General features: G+C 52.9%; 9 protein-coding genes across 9 annotated transcripts; 6 read left to right on the forward strand and 3 right to left on the reverse strand.

The window, feature by feature from the left end:
• Window positions 1–2136: 2136 nt before the first annotated feature.
• Window positions 2137–4835, forward strand: A1O5_01104 (uncharacterized protein; the record flags this gene model as incomplete). Its single annotated transcript, XM_007741723.1, has 5 exons — window positions 2137–2296; window positions 2352–3069; window positions 3118–3732; window positions 3785–4166; window positions 4221–4835. 5 exons carry the CDS (start codon window positions 2137–2139, stop codon window positions 4833–4835), a joined length of 2490 nt encoding a protein of 829 aa, XP_007739913.1.
• A 956-nt stretch (window positions 4836–5791) lies between these two features.
• A1O5_01105 (uncharacterized protein) lies at window positions 5792–8524 on the forward strand (the record flags this gene model as incomplete). The annotated part of the gene is made up of 1 exon (XM_007741724.1): window positions 5792–8524. One exon carries the CDS (start codon window positions 5792–5794, stop codon window positions 8522–8524), a length of 2733 nt encoding a protein of 910 aa, XP_007739914.1.
• A 445-nt stretch (window positions 8525–8969) lies between these two features.
• On the forward strand, window positions 8970–9357 carry A1O5_01106 (uncharacterized protein; the record flags this gene model as incomplete). The annotated part of the gene is made up of 2 exons (XM_007741725.1): window positions 8970–9018; window positions 9125–9357. The coding sequence occupies 2 exons, from the start codon at window positions 8970–8972 to the stop codon at window positions 9355–9357; spliced, it is 282 nt and encodes a 93-aa protein (XP_007739915.1).
• A 1092-nt stretch (window positions 9358–10449) lies between these two features.
• On the forward strand, window positions 10450–12562 carry A1O5_01107 (uncharacterized protein; the record flags this gene model as incomplete). The annotated part of the gene is made up of 2 exons (XM_007741726.1): window positions 10450–10842; window positions 10895–12562. 2 exons carry the CDS (start codon window positions 10450–10452, stop codon window positions 12560–12562), a joined length of 2061 nt encoding a protein of 686 aa, XP_007739916.1.
• A 383-nt stretch (window positions 12563–12945) lies between these two features.
• A1O5_01108 (uncharacterized protein) lies at window positions 12946–14821 on the forward strand (the record flags this gene model as incomplete). Its single annotated transcript, XM_007741727.1, has 2 exons — window positions 12946–13464; window positions 13520–14821. 2 exons carry the CDS (start codon window positions 12946–12948, stop codon window positions 14819–14821), a joined length of 1821 nt encoding a protein of 606 aa, XP_007739917.1.
• A 1112-nt stretch (window positions 14822–15933) lies between these two features.
• A1O5_01109 (uncharacterized protein) lies at window positions 15934–17880 on the forward strand (the record flags this gene model as incomplete). Its single annotated transcript, XM_007741728.1, has 1 exon — window positions 15934–17880. The coding sequence occupies one exon, from the start codon at window positions 15934–15936 to the stop codon at window positions 17878–17880; it is 1947 nt and encodes a 648-aa protein (XP_007739918.1).
• Window positions 17881–18573: 693 nt separating this feature from the next.
• A1O5_01110 (uncharacterized protein) lies at window positions 18574–21177 on the reverse strand (the record flags this gene model as incomplete). Its single annotated transcript, XM_007741729.1, has 3 exons — window positions 18574–20042; window positions 20100–20353; window positions 20402–21177. 3 exons carry the CDS (start codon window positions 21175–21177, stop codon window positions 18574–18576), a joined length of 2499 nt encoding a protein of 832 aa, XP_007739919.1.
• An 876-nt stretch (window positions 21178–22053) lies between these two features.
• A1O5_01111 (dolichyl-phosphate-mannose-protein mannosyltransferase) lies at window positions 22054–24473 on the reverse strand (the record flags this gene model as incomplete). Its single annotated transcript, XM_007741730.1, has 4 exons — window positions 22054–22718; window positions 22777–24089; window positions 24140–24273; window positions 24330–24473. The coding sequence occupies 4 exons, from the start codon at window positions 24471–24473 to the stop codon at window positions 22054–22056; spliced, it is 2256 nt and encodes a 751-aa protein (XP_007739920.1).
• A 551-nt stretch (window positions 24474–25024) lies between these two features.
• On the reverse strand, window positions 25025–27313 carry A1O5_01112 (uncharacterized protein; the record flags this gene model as incomplete). Its single annotated transcript, XM_007741731.1, has 1 exon — window positions 25025–27313. One exon carries the CDS (start codon window positions 27311–27313, stop codon window positions 25025–25027), a length of 2289 nt encoding a protein of 762 aa, XP_007739921.1.
• Window positions 27314–27751: the final 438 nt, after the last annotated feature.

Genomic DNA, 27751 nt, shown 5'->3' on the forward strand with positions numbered 1-27751 from the left:
CACATTTAAGCCTTCACATCCATGTGAATCTTGAGCAAATTTCAGCCTTTTGCTGAACCGTTTTGGAGCTTAAAGTGCCGTGATTGAGGAGCAAGAATCGGGTAATGGCAACGCATTCTGAACTATTCTCTCTGGAGTCAACAGCAATTCTACACTAACGGATTTCGACAGTCGCATAATCCTGCTGCGGCGCAAATCGTGATAAAAGTGTTGCATATCAACCCTGTGGGCAATGGTTGGTCATGGATCTTGAATAAGAGTTGTCCACGTTGAAAATCGACCGAATCCACTGGTTCTTCATGCTTTCTATGATGCGGTCTTCTTGACGATTCGATGGCCTAGCTATGGCCATACGCCTCCTAGCCGCAATACGAGCCTCTCTATGATCAGTGGATGTCACATCGAGTTAAAGGACGATCCAGTTCAAGCGTTTATCGCTTTTTTTTCTTTGTCTGCTCAGATACTGGAAGGGGCCAGGAGGACTGAAATCTGATCACAGGCGGTAGCCGTTCGTGGCGTCATCAAGGATTATGCCACGAAAGGAACGGTCACCCAAGATGTCGGCGTACTATACATCCACGAGATATCACCTTTCCTCGCCCCTACCAATCTCTCTGCGCAGCGAGGTGGTCATTGTCGTTGAGCGAGTACTACGAATGGGAACAACACGCTCAGAACGTGCCTCGGGCATGGCATGAGAAATAAAATTCGGAAATGTCGAAACGATCAAGACCAATCTGCAGTATTGACAGAGCAGGTGAAGCAACTCGACTGAAAATGTGTCGGCAGTCAAACCAGAAGATTCGCAGGTAGAAACATCGACATCACAATACAGATAAGGCGTGCCACGTTCGCGACAGCGCTCGGGAACGGCACCGAGAGTCAAGAGCTGGCTAGAAGTTGTGATGAAGCCACAATAGCGGCAAAGGCACCACCAGATCAGATATTTCTGACATCGTCAGGAAGAGGCGTCGGGGTTGGTGGTAAATTAGGTTGATGGCGAGTAAGGTCGAGGATTTTGTCCTTCGACGAGTTTTCATATTGGTCGGTTTACCAAATGGCGCAGGTAAGAGATGGGATAAATGCGCGAGGAAGCATCGCGTGGATTTGGACTTTAGCAAGTCAAAACGTGAGCTGAAGGCGGACAAGGTGTTAGTGGCGTCTACCCAGATTTGTTGCGTACAAGAGGCGCTGTGTCCAAAGCTAGATGGGGCTTTGGGATATTAGTTGTCGCAGCTGGTGCATCAACGGTTGACTAGATGGAGTGAAGTGGGTGCTGAGGAAGTTGTATGAAGTTCATGGATGGCACACATACTGTAGGTACCCAGTACTTACCAAGTAGGTACCCAGTACATGATGTTATTTTCGGGCTCAAATGACGTCGTTGGCACCAGGAGGATGCCGGTTCAATCGAGGGACTCGGCACCCCACCCCGTACTTACCTTGTACCTAAGAGGTCGAGATGACCCAGACTTCTTCATGAGAAGGTCACGTCCGCGCTTACTCTCAAATTGATATGTACCTACTTGTAGGTACTGATGCTGCGAGGCTGGTGATGCTAATACGGAGTCTTAGAGCCGGTATTCCGAGCTAGCGAGCCGCTAGCTGAGACCAGCGCAGTTAGTGGGGCTGGTGGCCGCTCGTGGCGCAAATTGTGTCAGCCACTTCCAACCTCATGGCGCCCACTTCATTCGGAGACTTCGTCCAAGTTTGCCGGGCGAAACCAACACACCCCGCTGGCCCCCGGAATTGATGGCCATGCAAGGTTCCATCCACATCATCTTGGTCATCGTCGCCTTTTCGTTCTGCCCTGCACAGCGAGGTGTTCTGGAAATCCTGTCAATCATTGTTATTGCTTGACCACCTTTGGTTCAGAAGTCTACCATCGTGGACGACGCCGCCCACGCGAGCACTTTCTCCATCCGAATTCAGCCATAGCATCCTTTTGCATGGGTTCCAATGCTAGTTTGTTGGCTTTGTGCGCGCACCCGGGTATCCTAGTCTGTTTATTGTCAGAGGTGATGGGGGTGAAGCCGGGATAGCCTGGAGATGTTTCATTCTCGCTGGTGCCTCTCTGATGACCCATCTCAAGAGTCCCCATTCGGCTGAAACGAAGCTGCCGGATCGATCCTGATCATGCAAGAAGAAGCCGAGAGTCAGGCTGGCTCACCCGGCCCATCAAACTCCAAAAAACGGCGCTATGCTCGTGTGAGCAGAGCCTGCAATGAATGTCGCGTCCGCAAAATTCGATGTAATGGTCGGCAACCATGCGAACCATGCGAAGACTTTGAACGTTGTCAGTATTTCAAAGAATCCCGCTACCCCCTTCTCAGACCACTGACAAGCCATAGACTGTACATTTACATCTACACGTGGACAACGCATGTCCGGCGCTCCACGAACGAAAATCCTTGAAGATCGTCTGCGCCGGGCTAGAGCCTTGATAACAAGACTTCAAGCCCAGTATCCGTCGGCCCAACTCAATGCTGAGGTCAATAGCATCTTTGATTCTCCGCCGGGGTCGCCTGTCCCCACTGATTCAGAGGCTCTGGGCTCGGTTGATTCCAGCTCTGCAGACCACCTGGAGAACATGTTGGACGGTAAAGGCCGACTCACCTCGACCAAAAACTCCACCGAGTATTATGGCGGTGGCTCGGGCTTTGCGTTTCTTCAACAGACGCAGCTGCTGTTCAATCAAGACTCCCCCACCACAGAACTCCGAAACAGTAGCCACCTGTCTCTCGACGCCATGTCCAGGCTCTTCGATTCGCCGTTGCCAGATAAACAGGCTCTAGCAACCGATATCCCCATCTCGAAGCTTCTGCCATCGAGGCAATCTGCCACAGAGCTCCTGTACGCGGTGTTTGGACAGACCTATCAATTGCTACAGTTTCTCCATGAACCCACCTTTCAAAAACAAACGGACCGCATATACAATCTTGATCCAATGGACTTCGAAGATTCCGACCATGATTTTCTACCACTCTTCTACTCGGTGACTGCTCTGGGGTACCTGTTTCATCAGAAAATGCACCACAAGTACGGCTGTAAAGGCGCCGTCAACCAAGCGTGAGTGGGGAGGACACCCGTGAATTCTCAGATGTTGACGATTTTCAGAATGCGGCATTTCATCGCGGCACGCCGAATGGTGGACCTCGATCGGTGTCGCGATATTCCAACGCTCCAGACCTTACTCTGCCTGATCCTCTTCCTGATCTCGACGGCCCGTCTTGCCACAGCCCACACTTTTATTGGATTGGCTGTCGCAGCGGCCATGAGGATGGGATTGCACTCCCAAGCCTCCTGTGATGGGCTCTCTGACCTGGAGAAAGATGTCCGGCGAAGGACATTTTGGACGATCGTCAAGCTAGATATCTACAGCGGTACGGTCCTCGGACTTCCGGGGATGATTAAACTTGACTATGTGGATCAGCCCAAGCCGAGTGGCCATATTCGTGACTATGCGAATGAGGAGCGGGGTGGCTTTGCCTCTCCGAGCACCAGGCGGATGTTTGCAGCTTCGGCACAGTACCTAGGCGTCCTGTTGATTATGAGCAAAGTGGTGCAGAAGTTATATCCGAAGACTGATACGGAAGCTCACCAGGAGGGTGAAACAAAGAAGATATATGTCAGCAATGCCACCATACTCGAGATCGAGAATGATTTCAAAGCGTGGAGGGACGGGCTGTCTGACTCACTTGGCTTGGCTGAGGGCAATAACGACCTGAGCAGGTAAAGTACACTCGACGTTCCCTTTTTTTCACGCGGCGCTAACTCACCAAAGCATCGTTTATGAATTGGAGATGGTGCACAATTTCGGTTACATCCTCCTTTACCGCCCATTCCTGCATTACTTAGCAAAAGCTAAAACTGAGAATCCGCCAGACGCACGACTCTTGCGCTGTGCAGCATGCTGTGTCAAAATATCTAGGTTCACCATCTCCCGCTCCGACGAGATGCTCCAAAAAGGCTTCCTTGCTCCCGCCGCGTGGCAATCGGTGTACACGGTGTTTTTGTCACTGGTCACGCTGATTTTCTTTCTGGCTACACAGCACGGCAACAAGGACTATGCCGCCATCCAGAAGGAGACGGAGACGGGGGTTCGAATCCTCGCTAGCACATCTTGCCAGGATATTGGTTCAAGGAGATGTCTAGACGTTTTGAGAGTAAGTTTGAGTCGCTATGGCTGAGGTTTTGGCGTGCTAACAGGTCGTTTCCAGGTGCTCACTAAAAGGCTCTCGCACATCATCAACCTCGATATTGACGAGATCTCAGCAGGAGTTCAAACATTCTGTCAAGACGCCACCGGAGATATAGCTGCCCCAAAGCCGGGACTGTTCTGCAGTGATTCCAACTTTCCTCTGCTGGATCGTCTCGGAAGAAGGAGGTCGACTGAAACGCTGGTTATCCCAAATAACCAGCAATTTGTGGTGCAGGCTCCGTCCGGGTCCCTGCAAAATAGTCCATTGCACAGTCTACTCAGCACTGCGCCAATCTATTCTCCCTCTCCAATGGCTTATCCGACTCAAACGTCTACGTGGGAACAAGCAGCGGGATGGCCGAACGCGGCAAGCAGTCCTTCTCTTGCAAGACCATCCCTGAGCCACGCTTCCCCTCCACCACCCGTGGACGTTCCTGAATCCTTTCTGCATTCGGATATGGAGGTGCCATACACTGATGCGTTCGCGTGGCCGTTCCAAGTGACGGCAAACGTGGCGAACGGACATCACGACAGCACTGATACATCGCAACCACAACCGGAACCTCATGGACTTACACCTCAAGACATTGCAGCCTTTATGCGGATTAATCCTGGCGACGAACCTTTCCTTTAACCTTTGAAATTTTGGGGGGCTTGGCCGAGGCCGGGACAGTATATTCTGTGGGAGATCAACCAGCAAAGCTCGTTCGCGACCAATGTTTTGCAGCAAATTCTGGATCAAAGAGTCTGTGAAGCATGCATCTGCCAGAAAGTGATGTTTGTTTTTATTTCAGGTATGATATTTAGGTCCCGTGATTGATGAACTGGCCAATGCAAGTGATGAAGGGGTGGAGTTGATCACGCTTGACGCCTTTTTCTTGCCTGCTCAAGGTTGTCGTGATCATGGGTCACGAGGCATGATATAGGTTACATATGCCCTTCCGATCTGCAGCCCTACGGAATGTTCGATGAAGCTTCCATGCATCTGGGCGGAAAGCCTCGGCTCACGACACCTGAGAGCAGTCGGGAGAAGTACCTGATGGGCTGGGTATTTCCTAGCTGCGGGGTTTCTTTTTCGACAAGGACAAACAGGGCGCTGGTCACATTGTTCGTGGGACGGTCTCACTCCCCACATTATCAGGCCAACCTCAATGCGAACACGACACAAGGATTCTCACATTAGCGGCGCAAGACCAAGTACCTGCACAACCACATGGAGCCAATGCATCGAGTCAAGCGAACCGTTGTGCCATGTGCCGCACTTCCTGTATCTCCCGATGCTGTTGGCTAGTTTCATGGTGTTGCTCTCCCCCCTCTTTCGGGGCACTGCCACCCGTCAAAAGTGAGGCTACAAGCACGCGGAGAGAGGCTGAGATGCTGTGAACACCCATGGTCGGATTCCCTAGATACTTTACATGTGCCCCAACTTCACCACCAATGTGCCTTTCAAACTCCTGTTCTTGCCCACCCACCTCTTTGGCAATATATATATAAGACAGGCGAACTCGTTGAGGACAAGCAAATAGGACGCTATTCCTTGCTCGCTCACGGTACACCAACACTAGGAGGCTACCAAAATCAGTTACCGTCATGGACCCCTTCTCGCTTACCGCAGGCGCTCTCCAGATAGCTGCTGCCTGTGTTTCATGCACCAGTACCGTGATAAAGATATACGGGGATATCAATTCCGTCGACGCTCGAATCAGGTCCTTCTGCGATGAAGTAGCGGCTTTGCGAGCCACTTACGAGAGCCTGGAGAAGAGCCTGTCTTCACCTCCGCTAGCTGAGGCGGTGCGGGTGGCCAATCAGACCGATGACGGCGCCCATTTGTGGCGACAGATCAAAGATGCGCTCGATGATTCCAAGAATACCATGAAGCGAGTCAATGACATTCTCACTCAGATTGCAAAAACATCTGGATTCGCACGGAAGGTGAAAGCTCACTTACAAGAAAATCTCCACAACGGCGAACTGTCTCGACTCCGCCAGCGCATCCAATTCTTCAACTCGGCCTTGTCGCTGCCTATCCAGATGGTCTGCGTCATGCTCCAGCTTGAACAAAGAGGAATAACAACCGAGCATCAGACATCTCTGGATGCCAAACTGATCGCACTAGAGCGAACCATGAGGGCGCTCGTTCAAAGTCTCAATTCGCCCTCCCCTTCGCAGACTCTGGGTGGCTCGACGATCGCTGCTACAGAGAAATTGCGGTTGGACCAAGATGATGGAATGAAGACTTATATTGCCTTTGCCAAACAATTTCTGAGTACCGCTTCCGCTGCTGCCAGCACGAGGTCGTCGTTGAGTACCATCTCGCCAGCCATCGAGCCTGATGCCCTTCGTGATATGCCCAAGACCTCGGCCAACGGAGTGCCGCTCCCAGCAGATCGCAGAAACCGCGTGGAAGGCTGGATTCAACCTCCTTCCACCTCTGTTCTACAGTCAGGCGGGTTCGCTCGACAGCCTTCTAGATCGGCCAGAGATCATACAGACGCTCATTCCGAGGTGGAGTTCCTGCGAACTCAAAACCACCTGAAATTGGGCCAGGAGAGCTTTGAAGACGGCGACTATGCCAAGGCAGAGCGGCATTTCCGAAAGGCTTTAGCTCTGATGGCGCGTCATGACTTTGAGGGCAGGATATCCTTTCAGCCAGCGGAAGTAGTTCTTATGCTGGCGGACTGCTGCCGGCAGCAAGAGAAGCTTGATGACGCAGTCAAGCTGCTGGAACCGGTTGCGGCCATGCGCACTGACATATTCCCAAGCAGCTCGAAGGACCAGAATAGCCCTGAGGAGCCGCAGCCAGTTTCGCATCAAGTTCCTGACAAACTGCAAGCATTAGCAGCGAGCCACATGCTGGGACGTGTATACATCCTCAAGAGCGATTTCGACGCGGCGGAGGAACATGGACTAAGGGCGTTCACGGAGCGTAGGAAAGAACTCGGGCCGCAGGACGAGAAGACATTGGAATCTGTGCAGTTGGTCATCGATGTCTACAGAACACGCGGTGACGACGGTGATGAAGAGGAAGCCGAAGGGTACGAGGTGTTTCTCTCTCCTCCCGAGAAGGCGACACCTACAGTTTCCACTGAGAAGCTCTTGAACAAGGTCGGAAAACCTCAGCTCAGCCCGGCCCTGGTTTCACCAGAATCACCTCCAGCTGCGGAGGCGCAAAACAGTCACCGACCGAAACTCGTGAACCGGCTACTGCATCGTGGTCGCCCCTCTCAGTCGGGTTCAGCTTCAATTCTGCCGTCGCCGGAATTGCTTAGGCTGTCCATTTCCAGGTCAGTAGCACTGAATGATGCGCTGGATCCTGACCCTGCTGGTCCATTTGGGATTCGGGGCATTAGTTCGCCCTCAGAAACGTCGACCCACGACCGCTCTCTGTCCATCAATGATGATAGCTCAATAACGACCCCTGGAAGCGCGCAGCTCGAACGATCTTCATCGAGCAAAACCCTTGAGCCCACTTATCAAGCCATAGCAGACCTCTGTCAGGAAAGAAGACTTGATAAAGCGGCTAAGGTCGCCTTGCAGTATCTAAATACCTACCAGTCCAACTATATGGTCATCCGAAAGCCAGAGCTCAGGGACAATATCCGCCACGGAACCGGGCATGGTCTCGCCAGGACCGGGCGAGGATACGCGCCTCTACATTTCTTTTGTGAACTCAAGGAGGAGCACGCGGAGGAGGTGAACCTACTGATCAAACATGGTGCGGATGTCAATGCCATTGCTTTTCAAGCGGGCTATACCCAGTCAAGTCCCAAAGATCCCTTCACCGCCTTGCAGCAGGCTACTGAGAGGGGTTTTTCCACCATCACAGGTCTATTACTAGCGGTGAGTGGCATCAAAACCGACGTTCGAGACCCAGAAGGATACACACCGTTGATGGTGGCCTGCAGAAAGGGCCATCACAATATCGTCAAGCAGCTGCTGGAATTCCCACTGCCGACCGAGTTCCCAGCGACCTGGCATGGCAACACACTCCTCCACGACGCTGCGAGACGCTGTGACCCAGTGCTAGTGGAAATGCTTTTGGAGCATACCGCTAACATCGACGAACGAGATCGGTTCAGCAAGACGGCGCTGATGCACGCCGTGCTCAAGGCCGACATAGCAGATCCGTCTCAGAAAAGGAGACGGATCAGGGGCCGGTGCAAAACAGTGCGAGCTCTGCTCGAAGCAGGGGCCGACCCTACGCTCAAGGACCACCGGATAAACAAGACGGTGCGAGACTATGCTATGGAAGAAGACGATGCCGAGTTGTTGATGCTCCTGGGCCAGGTGCCGAGGACAGGCATCAGCGAGCTAGTGGCATGAATTTGTGTGGTTGTTCAGCTAGGCGTTTGCATCTTGCTCTTGAGACAAATTTGATCGCCATGGAGGATTGTTGCGGCTTTGTAGCACTAACAATTAGAACTTGATTCTCTGGACCTTCTCGCTCGATACCAACAAGAGCACCGCCACACACAGAGCGCCACAGCACCATTACGTCACACCATTTCTAGGTAGCAATGTGGCGCAGTACCACTGTGGCGCCTGCTGTATAGGGGCCAAAGGCACCAAGCAATGCAATGAAGCATGTGGGGTGACCAAGTGCACCAAGTGACGCTCCAAGGCCACAGCTGAGCCTCAGTTTCATGCGACGAAGACTGAAACTTGCAGACAGCCAACACGCACCTTCTGTCCTCAATACTGCTACCAAGCCGTGTACCGAGTATCGCGCACACAACTATTCAATTCATCCCTCAGCAACTCAGCCAAAATGTCCGACACTATCCCGGCGCTTCTCATCATCCTTATCACAATCCTGTGTAAGTCTGGCTTTCACTCTTGTCGCACGGAGCTGCCATATTGAGCCACTCCTTCGGGCCTTCCCACCCTTCAGTCATGTTCTCTTGCTGACACTCAAATATCTAGGCCCTCCGGTGGGAGTCTACCTGGTCGCAGGCTGCGGCGCCGACCTCTTCGTCAACATTTGCCTTACACTCCTTGGCTACCTCCCGGGCCACATCCACGCCTTCTACATTGAATATGTATATTTCGATAGGAGGGATAGGGCCAGACACGGACAATTGACAGGCCGTCACGCCCCAGGAGTGTATAGTGAGAGAGTGCAGCACGGAGGGGCCGTGGGGTACGGGACAATTTAGAAACAGGGTCCTCGACGCAGGCGGGTTGAGTGAGACGAAGTTAGGCGGGTCGCTAGAAGAAGAGGTGTCGGCGAGGCTATGGAGGTCTACTGAGCGACGTCAATCCTAATGGGGACCGCGACTTTCCCCGGTAACAAGGACTGGGGTTGTGAAAGCAAGGCGCAACGATGGGACGCCAGCCCTTCCCCCGACACCATGGCATGTGGGAAAAATGGCATTGGGGTTTCGACAACGAAGACCGAGATTATTCTTGTTTTGTACCATATCTGACGTCCCTTGCTTGTATCGACGGCGGGCTGCTAAAGACCGACTGGGGTTCTCTTCTATAAACCTGCGATGGTTAAATATCCACTACAGTCGACGATTGAGGTAGCTACCAAGCTATATATATATTATGTACCATTTCCGGGCATTTGTGATGAGCAACTTCAAACGGCTGAGATAAGCCAGAAGCCATAGGGAACAACTATTAGTGGGCTCGCCGTGTATTGCCGACCACCGACGAGTCCCAAGTACAAAGGGCGTCCAGAGCGCTGTTCCATCGCGTGAGCAGGTATAGTTAAGAAGCTGGGCCTGCTGAGGCCTAGAAAGGCCGAGGGAACGAGGTAAGTGGGCGTAGGCGGCTCATCCGCCCTTCTTTCTGTCAGCCTCCCTTCTTCGATGGCAGAGTGTCTATTGCAACAGTCTTTCTATTGCAGGCAGAAAGGTCTAGTATTATACCCTGTTCCCTACACCTATCATGGCCCATTGGCCAGTTTCTAGCCTCAATCTTTGGGGCCGATCTATTCGCTCCACCAGTGTCTGTTTAGACCCAAGCTTCGACAAGTCGACGCAATGTTGGCCCCCCCAATCCTCAGGCAAGACGCCTCTGAGACCAGTGGCTTGCGGTGACTTGGAGCCCAACACAGCCCATTATTTGTGCCATGCTCATCCCACCTTGTACGACCTGGACTGTTTCACTTTGCCGAATCTTTGAAAACAAAGAGCTCGCAAGCAAGATGACCTCGAGCATTTATTATATTGAGCCTGGGTTCTAAGCCTCAGGTGTTGAAGAAACCCGCAAGATCTCTCTTGAGTTCACCTTGCCAACAGATGTCCGACTCCATCGAGCTCTCCGGTCCTTATGGCTCCGGTCTTTATGGAATGGGTGAAAGGCCTCACACGCGACCCTCCGTTAGGTCACTTGCTTCACTTCATCGCAAGTCGGCTTCGGCCCAGTACAATCCTATCTTAACTCCACAGGAAGAGCTGAGCGACGGCTTCTTCCAGCGCCGCGTGGATAACTCGCCGCCGCCGTCAACGACGACTCTTCCTCCGGGCAGAGTAGGGAAGTTTGGGACAGACCTGCTGGTCGAAATTCTTGTCTGCTCCTTCGCCGTTCTGGTATCGGTGCCGTTTATGTGGTTGGCTGTCACCGCGGCAAAGTTTGACGGCCACAGAGTGACGGAGGCAGATACAGATTACATCAAACAAGCAACAAGCACGGTTCGCATTACATGGGTGCAAGTCAGCTGGGAATAGTTTTTGACCAGTACAGGCATCGACGCTCTTCACCATCCTCTTCGCAGCCGTCCTAGGCTCGACACTCAAACGGTTCGCAACATGGCGACTTGAGAATGGCATCAGACTCGGTCTGCTGGAGCAGATCATGCAGAGCCGGACCTTCTTCGCCGCTGTCACAACCCAACTGTCTTTTCCCGCCTTCAACCTCACCGCCTTAATCTTGTTGTCAAGCTGGGTATTTTCACCATTGGGATCACAAGCTTCCCTGCGTCTGGTCAGTACCGGTCGTGATTACGCCGCAGATTCTGGCATAGTCAGCTATGTCGACACCATCGCCAATCAGGTCTTCGACTCTGTTTCGGGAGTAGACTCCCTACTGACTTCACTCAAACCGAGCTACGTAAGCTCGGTACTTGGTCCGACCACCATGAAGAATGGGACTATGGATCTCTGGGGAAATGTCAAGATCCCATGGCTGCTCGACAATCTCAACAAGGACGCCGACGGTTGGAGCATTCTATCCAAGGCGAATATGACGGAAGGCTCATTCTCAGCCCTTGCCGGCGTGCCCATGGGATCCTTGGCAAATCGGAACTCGAGCTTTGTTATCGAAACGACTTATATGAATCTGGACTGCGACAAGCCGCAAGATCAAGACGAGATCAGTATCAATTTCAACGTGACGTCCGGAAACGGCACCTTTCTCGGGCCCAACACCACCGTCAGCAACGACGCCATCTATCCATTCTGGCAGGTTGCCATGAATCAATTCGTCTCGGATGATTATTACTTCTATGGCTACCCAGAACAGTTGGTCAATGTTCCAGGTGCCGACATACCTCAGGCTATTTTCCTATTTCAGACTCGCGGCCCGTGGGTGGCAAAGTGCCAAATCAATCAAATCTACCTCGAATCGAACGTGTCATGTCAGTCGGTGCCTGATTCAGAGCTTCCTGTTTGCTCCGTCACGGAGCAGCGGAATTCACCAAACAAGCATGCACCGTCCACGGTAACTACACTCAGCTTCCCCAGCACTTTCTCCTATCTTGCCCAGACCTGGATTCTTGCAACCGACCCGCTGCCCAGCTCTGGCTACTCATCTCTGAGCGAGTACTACCTACAAAACACAACTGCGGCTTTCATTCTAAGCGGCAATGGTCGCGACTATGCTGATTATTCGAATGTCACCGCTCGACAATTTTCCCAGCGACTCGGCCAACTCCTGAACACCTGGGTACTTTTGAGCCAGGTCTCTGCAGATACCATGCAGTTTCCCTTGAATCACAGGAATACCACCGCTTTTTACACGGAAGGGTACGATGTTTACGTCGTGTCATGGGTCTGGTTGGGCGTCTACTGCGCATCGATCGGGGTCATGCTGATTGCAGCCTTCTGCAGCATTTGGTGTGCGTACAATACGGCCATCCCGGACGTGCTATCATTCTGCTCGTCTCTGACGAGAGATTCGACGTACTTTGATTTTGCAAAAGGTGGCAGTGCACTGGATGGGATAGTCAGGGCCAGGATGCTGCGAAATGTTGAAGTGAAACTCGGTGAGGTAGTCGATCGGCGCGCCGATGACGGATTCGGCAATGACTTTGTCAACGACATCAATATCAGGCGCGGCTCGCCGATGGCGCACCTAGCTGTGGCACCACCAGAGTATTTGCGGAAGCCGAGACGTGGTCTATTGTACGCCTGAGATAGGACGTGATGTCTTATCAAATCGTCATGAAGATAATGCAATATATAAGAAATGTAGCTCTCTGGCTGATCACCAAGTCAATGGCTGAAACAGGACTGAAATGTTCCGTCTCGCTCATGTACTGTTCCCCCCTTCACGCCGAGACGTTTGGCCTTGCAGCCTTGTCATGTGACTCTCTTGGCAGACGCGATGGATGCCTCGACCGCGTCACGCGTTTCTCCCCGATTTCCAATGCTTCAATTCACGACTCGAGTTTAGACACCGTACAGCCACCACTGCCTATTCGACAACGAAGTAGCGGCTCTCGTGTCAGTCCATTGAAGATCGGTGCAACTATCTGTAATATATTGCTTTGTTGGGGTCTCGCTCTGTCCATCGTCATGGACACCGAAGTCGCTACTGCCCCGCTACCTACACCTTCCTTTCCGGCTGCTCAGCTCACCCCTTCCAAGAAACGCAATCGCGAAGGAGATATTATCCATCACCCTTCCCTCACTTCTCCAGGTGATCAACAGAGTAGTCCCCTGACCGTTGAAGACTCTCGCTGTGGAACACCAGACTTCAGTGAACGGAGTACTCCCTTGACCGAACTCGGTGCCACTCCTGTCCTGAGTCCAACACAGCAGTCCACCATGGCACCTGCTGACGGCAAGAAGCGGAAGCTCGCCTTCGCCGAAAAGGAGGCCGACAAGGCAATCAAGAAGGCTGAAAAGGAGGAGAAAGAGAGACTGAAGGCCGAAGCTAAGGCTAGAAAGGACGAAGAGAAGAAACGCAAGGGAGAGGAAAAAGAGGCTGCTCGCAAGGTTCGAGAAGAGAAGAAGAGACAGAAAGATGCGGAGAAGCAGGAGAAGGAAGCCGAAAAGCAACGGAAGGAAGCTGAAACGTTGAAGAAAGAGAGAGTAGGTTTTGGACCTCAGATTCGACTCCGCGTTAGATGCTGACCTTTTCCCCTAGTCACAAATGAGAATCGGTGCATTCTTTGGTCGCCCAACGGCTGCTTCAACATCGCCGGCTATTGACCATGGGAATATCTCTCGGGGCTCTACGCCTTCTAGAAGAGGATCGGTCACGTCCATTGACATGGGACCACCTCTTGTCGAGACTAAAGTGTCATCACCATCCAAACCAACCAATCCCGGCTACAACGAATGGATCCTACCTTTCTTTGTCAACGAGCATATGGAAGTCGCACCATTCAACCGCTTCTACACCAATAGTGGTGCATTCAACGATGAACAACTGCCCCTCAACCAAAATCTCACGCCCGAGAAGCTTAGAAATCGATTTCGCAGACGCCGTCGCATCCGGCCAGTGAGACCCGTGAAAGAAATCTTGAACGAAATGAATGGCTCACAAACTGTTGCCATCGACCTTACAGACCCTGCGAAAGTTTTGGCCGACCTCCCTTACAAGTACTTGTTTTTCCACGAAGATGTTCGACCTGCCTATCAGGGGACTTATACGAGAGTTGTCTCACCGCGAAGTGCAAGAAAGCTTGCCATCAATTCTGCTCACAGAGGATTGCCGGACACGAACTATGACTACGACAGCGAGGCAGAATGGCAGGAACCCGAGGAAGGAGACGAGGAAGTGCTGGACGACGACGAGAAATCCGAAGATGAGGACGGCGACGAAGAGATGGGAGATTTTCTCGATGACGAAGGAGAGGTGGCCAAACGTCACTTGATTGTTGGTGACATGGAACCCAAATGCAGTGGGTTGTGCTGGGAAGGCGAGAACAGTCATCCCCATGATGTCTTCGACTTATCCTTCTACCGTATGGACGTTTTGCACGACTCAACAACCTTCCCGATCGATCCGTTCTCGACAACGCACTGGGTGGATATTGGGAAGAAGAGTCCTGTCAAACGCGAGGAGAAGCTGCAGCAGACTGCTTCAATGCAGCCTCCTCGCCCACCACTGATGGCAGTTGACGGAAACAGTGGCAACCCGGCTTCTCAGTCCAGCCTTCTGAAGTTTGCATCAAGCGACGGGCAATCGGAGAACCAAGTGTGTGTGACCAAATTGAAAGCGAACACCGCTTCTGGTAAACCGGTCAAGAACATCCCGTCAGAGTTGATGCCGGCTTTCAAGGAAGCAGTGTCAGGCAGCACACTAACTAAGACTGGATTGATCGAGGTGCTGAAGAATCAGTTCCCGAAATGCTCGAAGGATGCCATCAAACACACCCTCGAGGCAATTGCAGAGAGAAGAGGCGTGAAGGAGGCCGAGAAAAAATGGGTATTAGCCGGTTGAGGATTCCGAGAGGTTTCTATTTGACGAGGCCTTTGAAGCAACGAAGCGAGATGAGGCAGTTGATGGTGTGGCAAGAAGCGAATGCGTTCCTCTGGCACTTGCATCCAGCAGAGAGTATGATTGACAATGATCAGTGGCTGTATGGTGCATTCATTGAGAACATTCGAGAGAATGGGAGGACCAGTGGATTTAGACAGCGCTGGCCAGAATACCATGGTTTGAAGATGCTTCTGTCCCTCAACCCGGCTTCTGCTTGATCGAAAATCCGTCTTGTGTAGGTCTAGTCTCCTCGGTGATGGTTGTTGGCTGACAGCCACTTTGTTGAGCACCTCTCCCAGCACCTCTTGAATGTAGATAGAGCCAGAGGACGACGAGATGGAGAGAACGGGGCTTTGCGATTATAGGCGCTAACGGCGTATCAAATTGTGGACCGATGTCTTTTCTCCAGCTCCCTGTTCTCTCCGACACCCTCTCTTGTCCTACCCCTGTCCTGTTAATATCCTTTTCCTATCCTCCAACATCTCGGATCTATTCGTAAGGGGCGCCAATACAGACCCGGCCTATACCCATTTACCCCGGGATAGCACAAGCTTAGATTTCGTGCTTACGACCCCGCCCTATCTATCGTTGGTGTTTCTCGACTAGGTTACGATATTGCGTGAGGGTAAAGTATACTTGTGGGAGGGAGATAAAAGAGAAGACGAGAACGAAGGAGAAGAAAGGAAAAAGAAGAATCAACAAGAAAGGAGAGGAGAGGAAACAGAAGGGACTTGATGCTCACTTAGCCACATATGAACATACTGGCTCGGCCAAAGCAAGCGAGCTGGCTGGCTCGCTGTCCTGGGTTAAGTCGATATATATAACATTTGACCATTTCTGGGCCGTCGAGGTCCGAATCACTCACTCTACTAATCACTGTTTGTCATCGCCGCACCGAAGAGGCTCGGAGACGGTCTGTCGAGGTTCAAGGGCCAGAAGGTGGGGGACATACGCAAGACTCCTGGGGGGGTTTTGAAACACCATTACTACTCTGTTTTGATATCCATCTATTCCAGACGCATTATCTCATTGTCTTTTTTTTTGGACGGAGCACGTGCAACCCCGACGCGAAGATGGGCGACGCCGCTGCATCACCCACGTCCTCGTCTCCGCAGCCACCGGTCCGCTCCGGCCTGCCCAGCGCCCACCCGACCGCGTCCTTCTGGCAGACGTCCTTCCCGAACCGTCTGGCTGGCCACCGCTCCACGCCGGAGCTGCCCTCCCGCGCGGACGTGGTCGTCGTCGGCACGGGGATCAGCGGCACCTTTGCGGTCGACGAGTTGTTGAACAGCAACGGCAGCACGGCTACGTCTTCCAGGGCGCGCAGAGGGACAGAGGCAGAAACAGCTGCCATAGAAACAGGCCTCGGTCTCGATGTCCTGGTCCTCGAAGCCCGCACGCTCTGTTCGGCCGCGACGGGGAGGAACGGCGGACACTTGCAGCCCGTCATCCACAATGCGCCGGCGCACATAATCGATTTCGAGCTACGCAATTTCCGCCACATCGAGGCCTTGGTGCGGAGTAGAGACAAAGCAAGCGACGACGGCAGCAGCAATAGTAATACTTGCGACAATGATACTACGACGACGAAGACGTCGTCATCGTCGTCGCCGTCGCCTTCTTGGTGTGACTTTCGCAGGCTCGAGGGGTGTCTTGGGTTCTGGAACAAGGAGTATTTCAGGGACGCGAAGCGGGGCCTCGCTGCTGCTGCTGCCGTCGCCGCCGCGGCGAATGTGGACAAGAATAAGAACGGCATTCCCCCAGAGGACTACGCCGGATTAGCCAGGGTGGTTGAGGATGCCGAGGAGTTGGGGGCGCTGGGATTGAGGGTGGAGAGCGGCGCAGTGGGCGCAATCGTCCAGAGCGTGGCGGCTAGTTTGAGTCCTTACAAGCTCTGCGTGGGTGTGTGGAGGGGTTTGCTTGAGCGGTTCGAGCAAAAGGTTGTTCCAGGCAGTCACGAGAAGGAGAGAGCGGTGCCAAAACAACGCAAGTCAAGTCTGAATTTACAGACGAATACACCTGTCACGGCGCTGGAGAGATGCCACAACGACAACGACAGCGGCGGTTGTTGGATACTGCATACACCTCGCGGATCTGTGCGAGCGCGCGCCGTCATCCTCGCCACAAACGCTTACACCTCCCATTTGCTCCCGGAGTTCGCGCGCCTGATCCGTCCCGTGCAGGCCCAGATGTCTGCTCTTGTCCCCCCGCCCACGTCGAAGCATGGCAACGGCAGCGGGGGCGGAGGTAGGAGCGGGATGACGACGAACACGCGTAAAGCGAGGAAGTTGATCCCGATGAGTTACGGGTTCATGGGCGTCGGCGACATGGACAGGGTCATGAGCGATTACCTCGTGCAGAATCCGTACGCTATCCACCACCATCACCATGGTTGCAATCACCAAGAAAACGCAGCCGAGCAAGCAGGCACGGGAAAGGACGACGAAGGCGTCTCCAGCGAGGGTGATGGCGCAGGAGGCCACCTCATGTTCGGCGGCGGCCGGCATCTCGCTCCCAACCACGGCGAGGGCGTGTGGGACGACGACTTTGTCGACGACCGCGTTGAGATGTACCTGCGCGGTCTGCCCCAAAGGCTGAAGCTGAGCTTGGACCCTGACCTGAACCTCCACCTTCGCTCTGAACCTGACTCTCACCCTGACCTACACCTTGAACCCGGAACCGAGGACGAAGCACACCTCGCCATCGCAGCCTCCTGGACGGGCATCATAGGCCACTCCTCCGACGGGCATCCGTGGGTGGGTGCCGTGCCAGACCACGCAAACCGCGGCGGCGCGTTCGTCGTGGCCGGGTACACGGGCCACGGGATGACGAACGCGCCATTGTGCGGGCGCGGCGTCGCCAGGATGGCGCTGAGGTATTTGTTACGAGCAGACGTGGATGGGAAGGCGGATAGCGGTACGGATGGGGACGGGGATGAGAACGGGGACGGCGATGTCGATGTGCCGAAGGAGTACCTTATAACACGAGAGCGGATGGACCGTGTTGCCATTGTCGTGTGACGGAATGCAAGGCAACACGTACACGCCTATGAGTAAAGTACAACAGAACCTGTAGGAACGGGAGCAGGAGCAGAACGGGAAAAAAGAACTCAGCAAAAGGCTCGAGGTTAAGACCAAGTAGCCTACCGAATACTTGTTAGAGAGCTCGGCAGCTGGCCTGGTGAGCCCCATGAGAACTCCTCCTAGCCGTGTACATCGTCAAAAAACACGGACGAATGAGAAAGAGAATGGGCAACGAGAACGAAGCAGACGACGAACATAAAACGAATAAAGTGAATAGAACAAGTCGACTTGGTCCTCCCTGTTCTGGTGCAATCAGTCCCATACATACATATCGCGTAGCCAGCTTCTGTCCTTTGACAACACCATGCCATCGTCATCTCTTAGAGAGAAAAAGCAAACTCCTCTGCCAAAACTCCAGCCATGCTTGACAAACGGGTGTTCGCGTCTGGTTCGGTTCGGACTCGTTTCGTTTCAATCTCTATATAGTGGTGAGTTGGTTCTTGCCGCGTTGGACCTCATGTCCGCCTCCATCTCGCCTCGCCTTCGAGTGATCATCGCCATTGGTTTCAGACAAAAAAAAAGACGGACAGCCATTGATGGCTCCACCTCTTGCTTCTCTCCGTATATGCCCGGTACTTGATGCCCCGCCTCTTCTATTTATTCGCGACATCTCTCTTTAAAGGCCTCTGACTACCCCGTGAAACTCCCCATCGCACCCTCACCCCACAAGGGCGCCTGCACATACTCTGCTGCCCTCTCATGCATGTTACCAAAATTCCAATCTCCAGAACTACCCGTGCTATCCGGCGTGATAGGTCCCATGCTTCCCATGCCATTGGAACCGCCGAGCCCCAAGATTGTATTGGTGGTATTGAGCGATGGTGAGTATGTTTCCTCCTTGACGCCCGAGAGCGGCGGGTATTGGGACGATCGCGATTGTATTGTCGGTGACGATGAGCTGCCTGCCAAGGTGGATGAAGATCCCATAAAGTTGGTTGACGACTGTTGTCCATACGGCGTACTCTGAAACTTGTTTGTGTTCACCGATCTCGGTCCCGCCAGCGCGGCATTCAATTTGCCCAACGCGTTGAGTGATTTGGCCATGCTGCGTGCCCAATGTGGAGATTCTGCAAGGGGTGGTTGCTCTCCATTCGAGAAGCGGCGATGAGTAGCGGGGCTCGCGTCTTGGGGAAGGTCGAATGTTGGGTCTTCATGCGTACGTTGTGAGATGACTGCCTCTAACTCACGAAGGAGAGACAGTCGTCTTGGGTCGCGACTCGTTTCCGGAAGCGTCCCTAGCAGGAATGCGGCAGAGATGGAGCGTTGGATTCCGATCCAGGATCGAGCGGCGAATTTGCTCAAGCCGTGCAATTCCACGTATGCCTCGACAGTTCCTTCCAAGCTCTGCACGCACAAGTTGCGAAACTGCGCGATGGCCGTCGCGTCGAAGGGAGCTGTGCTTGGGGATTGACCAGTTGTGCCCGAGGTCCTCCGACGACCACCGGGAGGCGACTGGACTGGTGTCAAATTATCAGCCGAGGAGGAAGATGGAGGTGGTGCTTTCAGCGCAGGCCGACACAGCTCGCTCGTGATATAGCAGCTGTGCAGTTTCAATGCAAGACGCTCAAGATGTTGAGTCAATCTATAGCAGAGCTCTCGGTTTCGGAGGTGAGCAGCACCTTGTGAGACAATGTTCGTAATCTCTTCGGTGTACTTTTGAATCCTATCCCACGTCATGTAAGATCGAGGATGTAGCAGACGTTCGCGGATGATTTCCTGCGTCAGTCGGATGATGGCGAACATGCTTTCGGCGTAGCTTCGATCTCCTGGGGAACTAAACTTGCCGTATGGAATATCCGGAATGCACAGCACGCTTGACGTAGGTCGATCATAACTGACTGCGAAATGGGAATCTTGCCATGCGAGCGCCCACCAGATTCGTCGACGGGTCCATTTCTCGGCATCTGTGAATTGTTGCGAATTTATTTGCAATCCGATTGAGAATGCCATGCGGAGTGTCATGCCCAGAAAGATGTACGCCACGCCCGGGTTCATGTTGTAGGACAGAACGTTTCCAATGATCAGCGAGGCTTCAATAGTCTCCAAACATGGATGTGTTAGGAAGTTAGACATCCGAAGCGCTTGATAGGAACAGCAGACTGAAATTAAAGGTCAGCTAAATGCTTCCTGTGCCATCATCTCCCTCTGGACCTTACTGTAAACTTGAGATGTGAGCTCCCTCTCTTTGGCTGGCCGGTCTGAGGACTGAGACCCGGACGCAAAGACAGCAAACACCAGTGATAGCCAGGGCAATGACACTCCATAAGGCTTGTTGGGGTCGAGTTCGAGGTTGTCACGCAGTGCACGAGCACGATTGGAAAGCATAAAGTGTAGTGTGTCCTCGAAGCTGGAGGTATCCGGAACGACAGGATAAATGGTACAGGCGACATCTCTATAGGCGACGAAGAATCTGGAGCGAATTAGTGACTGTTCGACGATAGATACGCAAGTAGCTCACTCGTTGCACAGCTCGTCGTCTGGAATAGCTTTACACAAACCATTGACGTCTTGCATGCTCGAATCGGTACTCCACAAGTCGACAAACGGATAAGTGGCGCTCTCGTTATCCAATCCAAGTTTGGGTAGAATGTTCTCCTCCAGCAAGGATTTGGCAGTGTCCTGAGCCGACCTGCTTCTGCCAAGGCCCATCATGTAGGCTAGAACGGATCTCGAGCCCAGGTGCATGGTCCCCATCTGATTGCTGGGAGCATGGATTCCTTCTCTCTCTGTCTCGTCTCCACGACTGTGCGTGTCCGTGCGGTTTGCGTCGTCCAAATCTGCCTGCACCAAGGCTGGAGACAGCTGTTCTTCGGTTTTGACCACACCGCGCAACTGTTGTAATTCCCTGTTCAGCCGCTCCCACTGTTCTCGCGGCACCGTGACGTTGGGACCAATCTGTTGAATTGGGCTTTCCGATCCAGCGCCGTCGCGTTGGGCCAAGGCACCACTAAGGGCAATGCGCCGCTTCTTGGTGGGCCGCTCGTAGGAACACAGCTCAGGATGGTCTCTCTTGACACAAGAATCGCACGGTAGGTTCCTATCACACTTGACCTTGCGGCGATGGCACGCATAGCAGGCCTTGGGGTCCCGCACTTTTCTCTTGTTGCGGATGATCGCGTCTATCTCTTCTTGGGCCATTTCAATTCTACCGTCTGCTCCGGTCTCCATGATCGGATCGTCGAGATAGTCACCACCGACAGGATCTGCCGTGGACACGCGTTGTTGGGGGTCCATGCTAGGGAAATTGAGGACGAGAGGTGTGAGGGTGCGGGAGCTGAGCTGAGAGGTGTGGCTTTGCACCTCTCTACGCAGACATGGTCACTGGCGAGACGGTGGAGCTGCAGAACCTCGTTGGGTGCAGGAGAGGAGCGGTTGGCAGATATCGACAGGCGAGCAGGCTGGCGCAGGATTGAAAAGAATCGGAAGAGCAAATGAGTATGCAAGTGGTGGGAGGGTCTTTGCAAAATCCCCCGCCTCCGAGCCGCTTCGGCTTGTAGGGGAATCTGAGTGGCCAGCAGTGGCCAGCCAATTCCCCAAGAGAAATCTTCGGAGTCGACTATTTGGGACTAGCACGTCCCGTTCCTTCGCTTTTTGGCCTCAGCCTCGTCGATGACATGATCATGTGGTCGAGCCTTGCCACTCTGACACGTCCTGCAGGTCCTTGGTGGTGATGACCAGTCTGTAGTTTTTTCCGAGGCCCGGCTGGCAATGTTATAAGGCCTCGACAAGAAATGGGTTGGTCGCTTCTATATAGAAAAAAAAAAAAATCCATAACTTTTCATCCCACGACATATTCGTACTATCATGATGCACCTTGCCGTTTGTGGTCAAGTCATGGTTACACAAGATTTAGGATCCGGAACAATAAACTTCTCCCCGGGCTTGTATCAGTTACTGAGACTGAAGAAATGAATCGATTGGATTTTGGTTTTACAAAAGGGGTGTTCCTAAATGTTTCTTTTGCCCATTCATGACGCCGCATCCACATAAACCACGTTCCATGTGTCCTTGTACACCATCGCATGTATCGTCTCAAAGGGCGCATTAAGTGTTTTTGATTTAGGTAGCTTTCAAGAGTGTGTCATGCGTTTCTGATGCCCAATTGTGAGATCAAGCATCCTCCCCCATTTTGGCGTCCGAAATCCTCCATCGATCAAACCATCGGAGGTATGCGTATTGTCGATTGCTTCCCTGCATCCCAAATACAACCGGGCTGAAGAGAACAAACAATCCAATGACCACAGCATACAAGACGAAATAGAGGCCCCATCGCACCTTGCTGTTGAATCCTCGTGTGGTCCAGTCCAAGGAGAATCCCGCCGCAAGAATTGCAAAGTATAGGGCTGGGTAGTAGTGGTGGACGTAGGTGACTCGGCCCATAATCAAGAAGGGGAAGTAGTGAAAGAACCATCCGATCACTGGGTAGATCCCTGAGTAGTGGATTTGGTCAATATCTGCTTGGCTGAGTTCGTTGTAGCCTCGCTGCCAACGAATCAAGTACCATGCGACGATAAGGCCAACCACACCCAATGAAGCTGTCGAGCCCCAGTACACGATCGGATTGCCGAGCAAGAAGTATTTGGTGACATGATCCTCCCATGAGCACATACGAAGTCCCACGTGCAGAATGGGCCACTGCCAGAACTTGGACGCAAGATCATCTTGCTTATCGGGATCTGGGACAAGCGCATTGTTTGACGTCATCATGGCAACGTTGAGATGAATGAAATCCTTCAAGAAAGGCGATCGGTAGTTTGCAGCGTTGCCAGGAGGGACTGTAAACTGTCAGCAAAGAAAAAGAGCGGGACACAAACACAGCCGGCTTGGACTTACGTCTATCGTTGACATGCGATTCAACGTTCCAGTGGGTGTAGACATCGCGAGGGCTTGGCTTCTTCACACAGGTTGTTTCAATCTGCTTGAAACCCCATTGAGGAAGATTGACAGTTCCAGCGCGAAGATAGCATCCAAGTTCGATATGCTTCAGCCTAAACGCCGTGGTCAAAGTCCGGATGCGGGACCTATCGGAGGAGGCGGCATCGCTAACAACCTCGATCTGCCAATGATCTTTCTCATCACCGACAGTAACGTTGCCATAGCATGAAACCTCCCAGTCGGCCTTTGTAATGGGGGCCGCAACGGCGTGTGAGTGGAGATTTCGGCCAGTTTGAGCATGGATAAGACGGACAACCTGTTTGTCGGCGATGAAGCTCAATGGTCCTTCCGGATCATAGTCAGGTTGACTTCGGTTGGGATAGAAAAACCAGTCGTTGTTGGCATCCTTGTGGTGGTAGCAGGTGACTTGCTGCTGACCACTGCCTTCGGGATATGTCTGAACATGGGAATGCAGTAGACCACCGCCATAACCCATGTTCTTAAGCGTGACCTTGGATCCAATTGCAATTTCAAGTGGCGAGTCCCTTCCGACTTCAGTGCCGCGGAGGTTAGCCTGGAAGAGAGAAGACATCTGCGCATCGCCAGGTCCCGAGTTCTCCAGGATCAAGAAGTGGACCCAGAAGGAGAACATGTAGACAATGATGGGGATGACAATCAAGCCAACAACGCGAGCAACTAGATGAGTTGCAAGTTCCATCTTGGGCATCTTCAGATCACCGAACTTGTTCCACAAATCTTCCGCAGTGTATAGACCAACGAGCGCTGTGGCGAAAAGTCCCACCCACTTCACGCTGCACACGCATCCGATGCTCAAGCCTGTCAAGAAGAGCCAGATGAACCATTCAACAGAGAAACTCTTGTGTTGGAGTCGATGGAACCTCGCCCAGCACAAGACCGTGGTAAAGGTGAAGCAGAGCAACATGGAGTCGAGTAGAATAAACCGAGAAATGGTAGCGTACGAGTTTTCGCACAGCACCATGAGAGTAACGAGCCACACTGCAGTTCGTTTGAAGTTCAATTCACGTGCAGTGTAGTATGCGAGCGGAACAGTGACGACGCCGAACATGGCATTGAAAATCCGCATGAAGGTGTAGTTGACTTCTTCGGGGTATGTCTCGCCAGACTTGAACTCGAATGATCCATTGTATCCTGCAAGGTAGCCAGACAAGCCCACCAACATCTTTCCCAGGGGAGGGTGGACATCGAAGTAGAATTCCCGCTTGAGGTAGTGCGATCCGAATTTGCCAAAGCTGAGATTCCTGTTAGCCGCGAGTGCAGGCTCGAGATCGGTATTTCTTACTGAGCCTCATCCCAGGTGACAATGGGAGAAAGTCCTATTCGCCAGAGCCTCGTGAACAAGGCAAACGCTGTGAAAATGATTGGGGCGATCAAAAACTCCCAGTCGTCGAGGAATTGCAGAATGCCCGTCTGCGGCTGAAGACATCATCACAGTTAGGTTTCATGTATCTTATACTTGGTAGGAGCCCAACCTTTTGTAGTTTCTTTGTATCTTCAGCCTCGAGCTTGTAGACATGTTGTCCGTTGGCCTTTTCATAGCTGGTCACATTTCGTCGGCGGAGTTCAGCCTCGTCTTTTCCTGCGCCGGTCGAGTGGCCACTGTTCGTGGTGGCCATGGTTGTAGGGGAGGGTAGAGTTAGGAGAGAAAGATGGGAATGGACTTGTAGCAGAGAAGACAGGTGTCTCAAGTTCGCAGAAACAGTGTTACCGTGAGTCCAGGGAAAGTAGATGGGGGCCGGACGGATTGAAAAGTCGCCCTGGAAACACGTGTCGAGAAAGAAGTGAAAATGATTAGGAAGAGAACGAAGGAATCGCCATTCAAGGGAAGAAGGATGAAAGGGAAAAGAAGGAGAAAGGGCAATCCAATCCTTGGACCTGATGGCCTGAAAGGAGAAGATTAATGCAGCTTGAGTGTTGGAACCTCGACTGTGCAAGATGGCAGATGCACAAGCCTCGACTTTCGCCAGCGTGTCGAAGAGCCACCTTGGCACATATTGGGAAAAGGGGGGAATAGTAAACTCCACCTGAACTTTTGACACGTGAAAGGGAGATCCAAAAATACTTTCGTTGAGGGGTTCTCTACTTCCACTGAGGTCTCGTTCAATGTTTTATCTACTCGGTCTCTTGGTTCAGCCATGGCAATGTGGAATGGCATTTGGTGCCCATTTCAAGCCAGATTGATGCGGCCGCCGGTGGTGTCGACGTCGTCGCGGAACAGATTGCCCGCCTCCCTACAATATCGCACCTCTCCGGTGCCAGTGCTGCCGACCTCGCTGCCCCAGCACACCACCACGGCGTCGACGATGCATGCCAGAACTCCCTCCATTGCGCCTAGAATGCCCCAACCGATGGCTCCAGCAACAAGCCCGACTATGTAAGCGTACAGGCTTCCGCGAACTCCAGCCCCGTCCAGCTTGAGAGTTCGTGCCGTTGTGACCCACCCACCGAAGCCCAACGCCAAACACATGATAAATCTTGTCGCGTGGAGGATGAGCTTGGCCAGTCGATACGGAAGGAGAGGCGTTGCATCATTTGACCAACCGTCATTTCTCCGGTGGCGACTGAACGTGCCTGGATGGAGGGCTGTCGTGGCGTCATTAGGGGCTAGAAAATGCATCTGCGAGAGTCCTCTCGCGCTCACAGCCAGGGGCTGAGAATGGATCGCAGCGTAGGTAAGGGTGAGCGGATTAATCAGAACCGCAATCGGACTAGGGATGAATGAGTACATCGCCACCCCAAGAAGCATTGTCAATCGCCGAGGCAGAACGAGCAATGGCAGCCGGACCAGAAGACTCAAGCCGGTGAATAGAGCTATCGTGCCAAAGAGTGTCGTAGCCGAGTGTTGCAATGCAGCTTTCACAATAGCTTGAGGTGTCGCAGCCGGTAGCGCCAACCGATGAAAATACCACTGCGATACCGTGGCCGACGTGATGGTTCGCTGCATCCCAAACGCAATGGTGATCGTCCAGAGATACACGAGTATAAAGTACACCCCGAGCCACCATGTTGACGTGTCAATGACAAACTTGCTGATCGTTGACCGAGTTGACGGATGGCCCCCAAGGAACACTCTCGCGAACATGGACAGCCATATCCATGTGAAGCTTACGATGAAAGCCAGAACAGCAAACCCAACCAACACCAATGTCGGGTTCGCGGCTAGGATTCGAGTCGAAAACTCCAGAATTGAAATCGCCTTTTGCATGACCAACCGCCCACGCAGGACGGCCAGAATCCACAATGTGGCCATGATAGAAGGGACCAGCGCGCTCCATCTCATGACGGCATCTTGGATGCTTGATCCATGCCATGATCCTTGGAAGCTGGAAATCAATGGGTAGAGAGAAAAAGAGTAAAGGATGACCGGGACAGTCACCAAGATGCCGTACACGAGATATCGAACGTACGATCGAAGGGCTGCAAGCCAAAACAAGGAAACGAAGGTCGCTACGAGGGTATATGTCGCCAAAAGATAAAACGATCCATGCAAAGTCGTGTAGACGGTATCGCCGAGAGGCCGGTTCGTGCTCGGTGATTGTGTGTGAAGCAAGACAAGGAACCAGCTTGCACACATGGCGGCAACCGAAAGCAAATAAAGCTGACCCCAGAAGGCGTCATGTCTCGGTTGTTGAATTTGTGGTGTTTGGATACCATCTGGTACAGATTCAGTTCCGCCAGAGTGATTCCGTGAGTGTCCTAGCAGGCGTCTCCGCGTGTTTTCTTGGTCCGATTCCTCCGAGTCATACTCGTCCTCTGCTCTTGGACTCTGTTTGCGCAACTGTTGAACCGAAGGGGGGTTCTCTATCAGATCTTCTGGCGGCTCGTCGTCATATTCGCTCCGCAAGGTGTCTTCCAATCCCACGTCAACCATTGGGTTCCTTTGCGACGTGGGGACGGGATTCTCTGATAGTGATTCTGCCGATTCTGCGAGATCCGCCAGCTTTGTTCCTTTTCTTCGTGGATTTGGGGCACCACCATGCCACGAGCTTCTGATACCACCAGGTCTCGCCAGACTCCGATCACGAGAATCCTCCCCATGACTGCTATCTCCATTGAGACTGGAGCCGCTCCCGGCATCGACATCGGATGAAGCATGCAGATCGCTGGCCCCTAACTGCCGTCTTGATCTCTGAAGGGCATAGTAATCGGCTATCTCTCGTTCGTGCTCCTCCTCGTCATTTTCTTCCCGGAATTCGTCGGTAGCACTGTAGAATAAAGGCGCCTGTTGCGGGTTGAGGCGAGAAGCGAAGGGAAAGGCTGACAATTGAGAGGAAGTCGGCTGATAGGGATTCGGGACGCGAGGATTCAGCGTCCTGGAGGCGGTGGTGGATTTCCACGTCTGGTTTGGTCGTCGTGCTGCTCTACCCTCACCAGATCGACGGTCGTCCGCTGCTGTCGGCGCAAAACTGAGGCGGGACTGGGACTGAGCGAGAAACCTAGATGCGTCTTGAAACATATCAGTCCTGGCACTAAGCGTGGGATCAGTGAGATGAGGGCTCACACTCGGAGAACATGCTGCCCGCAGGCAGTCACCACGCGGTGTGTCAGTCGGTGAATAGATATAATTGATAAGCACGATTAATTGATAGTTCAAAGGCAGATCCCCTTCGATGGACAAATTTAGGCTAGGTGCGTGAATGGGAAGCTAGAATATGTCGTAGATATCGGTTGGTTCCGCGGTAGCACAGGAAGACGTGGTGGTGAGTTGGTGGTTTGCAGATGATGAGTTCAACCTTCAAGTCGGTCGGAAACGGGGAACAAAGACGAGGCACGGTGAGAAGTCGAGGGAGTGCATGACCGGCATGCCTAGCCCACCTAGGTAGGTTACCCTGCTAGCCCACTACTAGCCTGGACAGCCTGGACTAGGTGGGCGGCCTGGGCAAGTTCCCGGCCA

This window comes from Cladophialophora psammophila, assembly GCF_000585535.1.
Source record: "Cladophialophora psammophila CBS 110553 chromosome Unknown aczJe-supercont1.1, whole genome shotgun sequence".
Lineage (NCBI taxonomy): Eukaryota > Fungi > Ascomycota > Eurotiomycetes > Chaetothyriales > Herpotrichiellaceae > Cladophialophora > Cladophialophora psammophila.